The sequence below is a fragment of the Chelonoidis abingdonii genome, chromosome 26 (assembly GCF_003597395.2).
Source record: "Chelonoidis abingdonii isolate Lonesome George chromosome 26, CheloAbing_2.0, whole genome shotgun sequence".
Taxonomy (NCBI): Eukaryota; Metazoa; Chordata; order Testudines; family Testudinidae; genus Chelonoidis; species Chelonoidis abingdonii.
The window spans coordinates 2,112,867-2,123,059 of record NC_133794.1 but is presented as its reverse complement, the minus strand read 5'-3'; the positions used below and the strand labels follow the sequence as shown (position 1 = coordinate 2,123,059).

The 10,193-nt window shown below is 48.3% G+C and overlaps 1 protein-coding gene across 1 annotated transcript; it reads left to right on the top strand.

Annotated features, from left to right (window-relative positions):
* Positions 1-2,019: 2,019 nt before the first annotated feature.
* Positions 2,020-9,677, top strand: LOC142045987 (adhesion G protein-coupled receptor E3-like). Its single transcript, XM_075061225.1, is given in 10 exon segments — positions 2,020-2,023; positions 2,247-2,329; positions 2,667-2,765; positions 3,289-3,466; positions 3,945-3,992; positions 3,995-4,088; positions 4,796-4,910; positions 5,889-6,050; positions 6,559-6,753; positions 9,657-9,677. Coding segments are annotated over 10 exon segments (999 nt in total).
* The last annotated feature ends 516 nt before the right edge of the window (positions 9,678-10,193 follow it).

Here is a 10,193-nt window from a genome sequence, read left to right as displayed (position 1 = left end):
AAATCACTCCTAGATGTTTACATGAATGCTGTCCCAGCCATCCATCGATAGCTACACAGTGACTCCCACATATCCCCAGTCCCAGCCTTGGCTCCCCAGAAATGTGCATCTCATACTGCTCAGTAGACCCCTGGACATTATAAGAGCATAGATAGTCCAACATTCCAACAAAGGGTAATGTTTATGCCCCAGCCTTTGTTATCTTAAGTAGAGGTTTCCCAAATGCACTCACTTAGATAAAAAAATAAAACACGTTTATTAATGCGAGAGTGAGAGATTTTTAGTGATAAGGCACAAAAATTTGAATTGGTTTCAAAGAAATAAAAAGATAAAACCTCAAGCTAATTCCTAAACGTTACCAAGCTAAATAAGATTTGAAGCCAACATCCCTCTCACCACACCAGATGCTGCAGGCAGTTCTTGGTTCACAGGCTGGATTTCCTTTCATTCTGGGACCACTCCTCTTAGTTCAGTGTTTTTCAAGGATTCATTGATGTTATAAGCAGAATGGGATAAGGTGGACAAGAGAGGTGGTTACAGGTATTTTTGTCCCTATTATTATACCTCAATTATCGTATGCTGGAAATACCGTTGCTGGGTCATCTGGATAGAAAGTATGTGAGCACCAAACTCTCTTTCCACCGATTTGTACTTTTCGTGTTGAGAATTCGCCAGTTGGTGAATCTCTCATTAAACAGGGGATGACTCTTTCTTTAGCAGGTTGCTTGCATGCCAGTGTATTCTTGTTTCTGAGGAACTTGCTTATGAGTACTACCCAGGAATTGCAAGATATTTCAATAAGAATCATATGGCAAAATCTCATAATTTCACATGCAGTGTTTGTTACACACATTTCAAGAAGATAATAATATTAATCAGATATTAGTATCCAAACGATACCTCACAGGGCATACTTTGTATAAAATAGATCATAACCATATAAAAGTTTTTACATGGAATACAGGCTGTCCCAGCTACCCTCCCACATCCTCCTGTTTTCCTGTATTCAGGGGAGGGGGATGGAGGGCTTTTCTTGATCCTTTCCCTGATATCTCGAGAAGAATGGCCAGCTGCCTTGGTCCTCCCACCTCATCCACTTGCTCTTTTAGGAACACACTTTCTCCCTTCCTGCATGATTAACAAGGTTAATGAATTAATCTGAACCATAGTGAAGTAGTCAACCAAAACATGCAAAGGATTATCCGTTGCTCTCTTTGAATGACGTGGTTCCTTCTTTCTTTCACAGTTGACAAGTGTTGGAATTTGTCTACTTGTCCTCTTTTTGCAACCTGTGAAAACATCCCCGGAGGCTACCAGTGCATCTGCAATCAGGGGTTTGCATCTAGTTCTGGGGAGGAACACTTCACTGATCCTGCAGTAAAGTGTGTTGGTAAGTATTGGTTCTGGAGCCCAGCTAAGAAACCAAGCAGGCGCAAATGGTGGGATGGAACTGGGCCCGGAAACCAGTGTTTGGAAGTAGGGTGGGGAGATAGATCTGACCAGGCAACAGGATGCAGGGGGAAGATGGGACTGGGCAGATAAAGAGAGTGGGTCAAGGAGCTGGTCTGGGGGAACAACAATGAGATTGCACTAAGTATCTGGGGAGGGACCCTGAAACTGGGACTCAGTGGGACTGGGAAGTGTTGTAGGGTGGGCAGTGGGCACAGCTAGAAACTAAGAGGGGAGGAGAGAGACGAACAGAATGAGCTGCTGAGATGCAGGGGAAGTGGGACTCTCTGGGAAAAGAGACCAGGACGGGGATGAGACACCTGAGGTGTTCTGATTGGGACAGGGACAAGAGCCAGGAATAGGAAGAAACTGCACTGGGACAGGGAGAAGTGGTGGGGAGGGATGAGGCTGAAGCAGCCAAGCTTGGGTATGAGCAGGCAGAAGAGTCTGTGCTCATTGGTGGACAGTCCCTCCAGAGCCTGGAATGGGAGCCAAGTTTCCAGCTCTTCTGAGTCCCCACCCAGCACCTGACCAGGCTTGGCTCTGCCAGTTCTGCATGACTCCCTAGGCATGGGTGAGTGTCTCGAAGGAAATCTTGCCCTTGCCAGACCACTAACACCATGACCTTTGGGCTCCATAAACCAATCCCTTTAGCTTTAGCATCAGCTCTGCTGTCAACTGGACTTTGCCGGGTTTCATTTCTTTGCCGAAAGTGTAATGATGTTTTGATCCCATCACAAAGAGATTTGATCTTTATAAGAGAGGCCTCAATGTTGGCTCCCTGCTTCCTTCCCTAGAAAATCTCTTCTGCTGCCAGGCCAGGATTCTGCAAGGAGATGATTTCAAAAGCCGGTGCGGCAACACGACCCAGCACATATGTGTCAAGTGGTTCTCAATCGGGTCATCTTCGTATTCAGAGCAGGAGGGGAAAAGGGAGAGAATGGATGTGAATGGATGTTTCGTGAACTCAGACAGTGTGTGTACTGCTTCTGGGTTGGATATTATGGATGGACAGAGATGGAGTGGGAGGATGGATGGACTAGAGCTGGTACCTAGAGAAGGCTGGAGGTGGAGAAGATGGGTGGATGGAGAAATAGCCAGAGCTAGATAGAGAGGATGGATTGAAAGATACAGTGGGTTAAGAGAGCCACAACAGTTGGTTGGACATGGATAGGAATGTTACAGCATTAGCTTCTTTTTCCATGATTCTCCTACAGGGAAACCAGAAAAGCAATAGATTTTGCACCTTCTTGAATCAGACCTCAAAGACCCTGGAATCTGCATGTGGCAATGGAAACCAGTCAGTATTGCTGAAGGTCAGATGCTGTGCGCCTGTATTTGCCAGTCCCTGCCCTCCAAGGCAAAGTCCCTCCTCTTCATCCCCAGCTGCTGCAACTGGTCTCCAGATATTTCCTTCCAAAGATAAACCTGGGGGGAGTCTTTAAAAGCAGCTGAAAACAAGGTTTAGTTGCCTCTGTTCTAGAACAGTAGACTGGAGCCAACAGCCAGTGGAATTTCAGCTGCCAGCCAAGAGTGAGTGATGAATGTCTCGGGGCAAAGGGAATGAGGCAGTATCTTGATGGGATCTGGTAACTGGATGGTATGGGAACCATGTGGAGTGGAGGGCCAGACTATGAGAAGCATGTGGAGAGGGAGGGGACTCTAAAAGCCTGCCTAAAATCACCCAACCATGTAAGCAGTTGTAGCTGTCCTGGGATGTTCCGTGGTGGTGAATGGGGAGAATAAGTAGGGGATCCATGGGACCATCTCTCTGTCAACAAGTGGACCACTGTTTGACAGGCCCTGCTTTACCCTGGATGTCTTCTGTTTAAACCCCAGGAAGTCTTCACTTCTCTCGATTTGCTTTTCAATGCCACTGCCCAGCAGTCTAATGGGAGCAAGGAGGAGGTCGCATGGGCAGCCACTGCCTTTATGCAGCGTGCAGAATTGGCTGCCTTGGAGGTTGCTTGGAACAGTTCCGAGAACGAGCTGCAGATTATCAAAGCCGAGACGATGAGTAAGAAAAAGGAAAAACCTTCGCACAGCTCTGATTGCCACCCTAGCTGCTCTCGGCAATGAAGAGTGGCCTCGGTGCTAGGGTGCTGGGTTAAGCATAAGAGAGCTGGGTGCCATTCCTGCCTGCTCGCTTGGTGCTTATGTTTTCCATGTAAATGGGGACATGACCCCTTTCTGCTGTTTGGGGCAGGAGCAGTCTCTTGCAGCATTTGCCTATGGTGCCCAGCACAATGGGACTCTGATCTCAGCTAGTGGCAGGTTTGTGGCAGAGCCTATGAGCCGCAGTCATGATGGAGCAGGGTCCCATTGTGCTAGGTGCAAGGCACAAAGGACATGCTCCTGATTCTTCTCTCGGCTCTGCTGGTTTACCACAGTGTTGCTCCCTGCCGCCACTGGAGTGGAAGGAGAATCAGGCTCTGTGCTAAATGGAGGGTAGTTTTCAAAGCAGCTCAGTGAAGAACTTGTCCTTCTGCCCCCAGTCATCGTGGCCCAGCGGGTTACGGATAACTGCCGTTGGGCAGGGAAGATGTCGAACTGAATGCTGAAAACGAGTTGTTGAGCATTGACTGCATCGCAGTGGTTGGCCCAGCGAACCAGGTACCATCTGGGAGTTGTCTGGACGGGCAATGGAAGGAATCCAACCACTCCGACCCATTCCACAGCTCCAGCTCTGAGGCCAGATCTTCCAGGGCTGCAGAGGGACCTTAAAGCTGCCCTGACAGACTCCCCAGGGGGTGTTGGGTTGCTTTACACCAGCCATCTGTGCAGTGCGTAATTTGTAATGAAAGTGGGGCTGGGACTCAAGCAATTAGGTGCCAGGACTCAAGCAACATTTTTGCTTTCATATCTGACGCAGGAAATCTGGAGGTGCTGGGGCTCTGAACTGCCAAGTCTAGAGGTGCTGGGGTTATGAACTGCTGAGCCTAGACGTGCTGGGGCTCAGGCCCTGGCACAAATTAAGCGCTTCCCTTGTGCAGAGGACACATCAGGGCTGGAGGGTTCAGACAGACCAGGATGGGGATGGATTTTCCAGCACTAACAGCAGCGGAGCTGGAGTGCAACGTGCTCTGCTGAGTCCTGGCTGGCTGATGGGAAGGGTTATTCGTTGGCCAGTGCAGGGAGTAAGGAGTCCTGGGGTCTAGTTCCAATTTTGCCACTATCACTCTGCACGAAGGAGGGGAAGCCGTTCCATCTCTCCATACCTGTGTCCTTCTCATCGCTGGTTCTGCTGCACCCACCAGCCAAGAGCTCTTCCAGCTCATTGTGGGGTGACACAAGAGACAGGACACAGGCTGTACTGGTATCACCTCTTCCACCTTTGCTCCTGCAGGCTCCGGAGTCATTGCCTTCATGCCACGCTTGAGTCCATCCTGAACAATAACTTTGTCGACCAGCAAAACCTGACAGGGGATGACAAACTGGGTAGCACTATGCTGAATTCAAAGGTAATGAGTGGGACCATTGGGAAACCCAGACCCCTCTCCAAACCTTTCAACTTCACCCTGGAGCATAAACAGGTGATTGGCAATCATGTCCCTGCTTGAAATGGAAGAGGGACCCTTCTTGGCCAGGAGCTTTTCCCCACTGTCCTCTCTCTGTGTTTCTGTTGTCCACACTGCCGTCCTGTTCCAGTTGGCCTCACTAACGAGGGTCATCTTCAACTCTTTCTGCCTCCTTTTCTACCCCCAAGATGAATCCAAATCTTGATGCTGCATCTTCCCCCAAAATCTGGCTTTTCCTCTCTGCCCTCGCCATAGTTCTGGTCACCTTCCACTTATCTACTGTGGCCTGCTCTCTGGACCCTCCACTACCCATAATGCCCCTCTAGAGTCCTTCTACAATGATCTTCCTTGTCCATCAGTAGCACAGATGACCTACAATTTGAATCTTTCCACTGGCTTTTCCTTCTCCACCACATTAAGTTTAAATGAGGAGGCAATTCAACTTAAAAATGAAAATGAGTAAATGAGCAGCTGGGGTCCAGCAATACCCACCCTAAAGCCTTCAAAAAACATGGAAATTCCCAGGTGAACTTCTAAACCACAATATCTTGTACCAGTGGGACATCAGCTTGGATGCTTGACTGTGTTCTTGTTTATCCCAATCCAGATCAATGGACTTACACTGGTGTGAAACCGATACCCATTATTATAGTGGCACACTGAGATCAGAGTCTGATTGTACCAGGCACTGCACAAACATATGGGGCCCATCCCAAAGAAGAGAGACAAAGGATAGGAGGGTAAACAGAGGCAAGGAGACTTCTCAAGAGATTGCACATCAGGTCAATGACAGAGCTAGGAATACACTTCCAGTGCTCTATCTGTCAAGCTCTGGCTCCTCTTTGGTTTAGTTTGGGCTAAACTAGCCCTTGGCTCCTTAAAGGACGAGGCTGATGCTGGTGCTGCAATTTCTGTTTCCAGAGAAAGAAAACAGAAGACAAGATTATCTGTGTTTTCTGGAACCTCATTGGCACCTGGTCTACTGAAGGCTGCAGACTTCTTAGCGCAAAGAGCACTCACACGACCTGCACCTGTAATCACCTGACCAGCTTTGCCATCCTGATGGCTTCACATGCTATCAAAGTATTTCAACCATCCGCTTAAGCTCATGGTCCACGTGTAACAACCTAGGGTTGCATTCGCACAGACACTGTGGCTGTTTGCAAGAACAAACCTGAGCCCTTCGACACACAAAATGCAGGCATCCACCACTTACACGAAAGGAGTAATGCCTCTGGCTGTAGTTACAATGGCTGGAGCCAACCAGTAGGAAAGTCATGATCAGGTGGACTTGGTCAGCATGTTAGATGTCAGATAGGTGGCATGGGGCATGAGTCACCTGGGTATTGGTTCCAATTAGTTTACAGTCATTACGAGATCCAGAGATCATCTGGGGACTGCAAACACGACACACGTGTTGCTCCTATGAGTTACACAGTGAAAGGGGCAGGGAGCAGATGGGTCCTCCATGTTCTCCAACAATGGAGCAAGAGATCTGATTGCCCTGGGAAATTATCTGGTTGCTTCAAAGCCCCTGTTTCTCCAGCGTGATTTCCAAACTTTACACCTTCTTTAATTTTTCCTTTTGCAGGAGAGTTCCCCACTGACCGCCATCACCTATGTGGGACTGACCCTATCCCTGCTGTGCCTCTTCCTCGCCATCCTCACCTTCCTCCTGTGCTGCTCCATCCACAACGTCAGCACCTCCCTCCACCTGCAGCTCTGCTTCTGCCTCTTCCTGGCTGACTTGCTCTTCCTCACTGCAGTGAACAGCATCACCAATAAGGTAAAGAAATCATGCAAAAATTATGCCCCTCTTATGTATCCTGTCTATTTCGATCGTAAACTCTCCAGGGCAGAGACTGTCTTCTAAGATAGGTCTCCACTGCAGCTGGGGCGGAGGTGCCTCCCAGAGTGCTCAGACACGTGATAGCTTCACTTGAGCTAACGCACTCAAAATAGCAGTGCGGCCTCAGCAGCTTGGGCCAGCTGCCTGAGTAAGTACCCAGAGGGTCGGGTGTGATTGTACGTGGGCGGCTAGCCTGGGCTGCTGCCTGGGGACGCATGCTCCCAGCTGCAGCGTAGACACACTCTTACCGTGTATTTGTACAGCATTGATCATGACAGGTCCTTGAACTTGTTTGAGGCCCCTAAGTGCTCCTGTAATGAAATAGCAGGGGGAATGGGGCACATATGGAGCCCTTGGCATGGGAGGAAGAGGAAGCAAGGGGTGGGCCACACAGAGACCCTATCAAGGGATGATGAATGTGTGACAATGGTACGTTCCCGCCAGGCCCCACCGCACCACTGTCAGCTCTCCTGGCATGAGTCCAGGCATGTGAGGATTTGCAGGGAGTCATAGATTCATAGACTCCAGGACTGGAAGGGACCTCGAGAGGCCACCGAGTCCAGTCCCCTGCCCTCATGGCAGGACCAAATAATGTCTAGACCATCCCTGATAGACATTTATCTAACCTACTCTTAAATATCTCCAGACATGGAGATTCCACAATCTCCCTAGGCAATTTATTCCAGTGTTTAACTACTCTGACAGTTAGGAACTTTTTCCTAATGTCCAGCCTAAATCTCCCTTGCTGCAGTTTAAGCCCATTGCTTCTTGTTCTATCATTAGAGGCTAAGGTGAACAAGTTTTCTCCCTCCTCCTGATGACACCCTTTTAGATACCTGAAAACTGCTATCATGTCCCCTCTCAGTCTTCTCTTTTCCAAACTAAATAAACCCAATTCTTTCAGCCTTCCTTCATAGGTCATGTTCTCAAGACCTTTAATCATTCTTGTTGCTCTTCTCTGGACCCTCTCCAATTTCTCCACATCTTTCTTGAAATGCGGTGCCCAGAACTGGACACAATAGTCCAGTTGAGGCCTAACCATCCTTCAGATGGATCAGAAGAATTGAAAAATCCAGAACCAATTCTCAGACTTCCGGGCTATCTGTGTCAGCTATCCCCATGACCACTGGAACTGTAAGTGGTGCTGATCTCTTCTCCAACACCGGCCTTGGGGACACAGCCATCAAACAGTGTCTAGTTTTAGCAGCTTCTCTGCTATGTAGCTATCTACTGTATCGAATGGCCAAAGTTATTATAGGCCACCCCAATAATATCTACTCATTCTATATCTAGCTCCATCTACTCTAGAATAAACAGATGCCTGCTGTGTCTTCTGTATCTATTGACTGTATGTAAGAGAGGGTTGCTGAGACTAAGGGATCAAAGCTGATTTTGTGGAAAAACTGGGTTATTTTTAATTTTCCTTCTGTCTGTTTATCTTTAGGCTGCTAGGTTTTTACTACTGAATTGTAGTTAGTGATTGTTTAAGGTACCTTAAGAATAGAATGGGTGCTCTTTTATTTTGTATAAATCAGAATAATTATAAGAAAAAATCCCAGCTCTCTTATAGCGCTTTTTATCTATGTATCTCAAAGTTGGTCAGTGTAATGATTCCCATTTTACATAAGGGAAACTGAGGCACATGGAGGCACGATTCGTCGGTGGTCACCCACCAAACCGGTTGCAGAGAGGGAAATTGAACAAACTCAGGTCTCGAGTTCCAGGCCAGTGCCCAATTCACTAGGCAACACTGTCTCCCCTTAAATATCTAGATCTATCTACTAATAAATATCTTTCTACTTTTCCCAATGATACTTTTCTAGTGCACGTATCATTATAGTATGTAGCTTGCTTTGTCCCCCAAGTGTCCGGTGCCTTGTCGTAGTCCAGCTGAGAACAGCTACTGGGTATTTGTCACATCCAGACCTGGGGGAATCCCATGTGCCCATGGTTACTGTTCTGTTCAGCAGAGAAATCATTTTAAATTGTAACCTCCCTCCACATTTCTTTCCTTGGGTTCTCTTTTGAGCTCTGTGGATCTCTCGGCATGGGGTGGGCAGACACTGGCTTTCGAAACATCGTGACCTAAATTACTGGATCTGGATTGGTTTCAGAGTGGTAGCTGTGTTAGTCTGTATCAGTAAAAACTACAAGGTGTACATGTGGCACCTTAGATACTAACAAATTTATTTGGGCATAAGATCAGGATTGTTTTCTGAGCAAGACTGGGACTGAATCTTCATTAGTGCAGATGAACTGGCCCCCAGGGCTGCCCAGAGGATTCAGGGGTCCTGGGGTCCTTGGCGGCACGGGCCCCCCACTTCAGCGGTAATTTTGGCAGTTGGGGGTCCTTCCGCTCTGGGACCCGCAGCCGAAGTGCCCCAAAGAACTGCGGTGGGGGGCCCCTGCCACTGAATTACCGTTGCAGTGGGGGGCCTGGGGTGGAAGGAACCCCCGCCGCAGGTCTTCGGGGCATTTTGGCAGCGGGTCCCGGAGCGGAAGGACCTCCCTCCACCGAATTACCTCCAAAGATCCAGAGCAGAAGAAGCTCCAGGGCCCCCAGAGCGAGTGAAGGACCCTGCTCCAGGGGCCCAGAAAAATTCTCATGGGGGCCCCTGTGGGGCCTGGGGGCCTGAGGTAAGTTGCCCCACTTGCCGCTCCTACTGGGTGGCCCTGCTGGCCCTAGTGAGGATACAGCACTGCAAGTAATTTCTCCTGGTTCCTTCACTCCAGAGGGAAAAAATCCAGGAACTTTGTCTACTGCCTTCGAGAGAGAGTCCCCAATTTCAACATTAAACATTCAGGTTGCCTTGACCGTGACGTCTTTGCTTTCTTTCCAGGAATGGGAAAAGTCCTCCTGAAAAAGTGGAGACTGCTCCTGCATGTGGGGAAAAATAAAGCCCAGCTCCATTCCCAGCACCAGAAGTCCCCTTTTTTTACAAAGAAGAGGAAACTGCTTATTTCCAATATCCTCTGATAGCTGCTACTCTATGGCTTATCCTTGAATGGGGTAGGGGAAGGCTGTATTTCACATGTTTAGCTATTTTAGTACCTTTGACTTCTCCCAAGTGGTTGCCATCTCCATCCTGAAGTCTTGAATGAGGGCCTAATTCTGCTCCAGTTGAAGTCAGCTGGAGTTTTCCCATTGACTTCAGTGGAATTGGGAGTAGAGCAAATCTATCCAGTTAATAAAAGGGGGGGAAATGATTTCATTTTGCTGTCCTTCCCCAAAACCCTAAGACTTGGCATTTACCATCCTGGGAGAACTTGGGCCAGCTTCTCATTCAGTTTCTACTGATACAAATCCAGAATTACTGAAGTCAGTGGAGTTACTCCGGTTTCACACCAAGATAGCTGCAAGCAGAATCTGGTTTCTT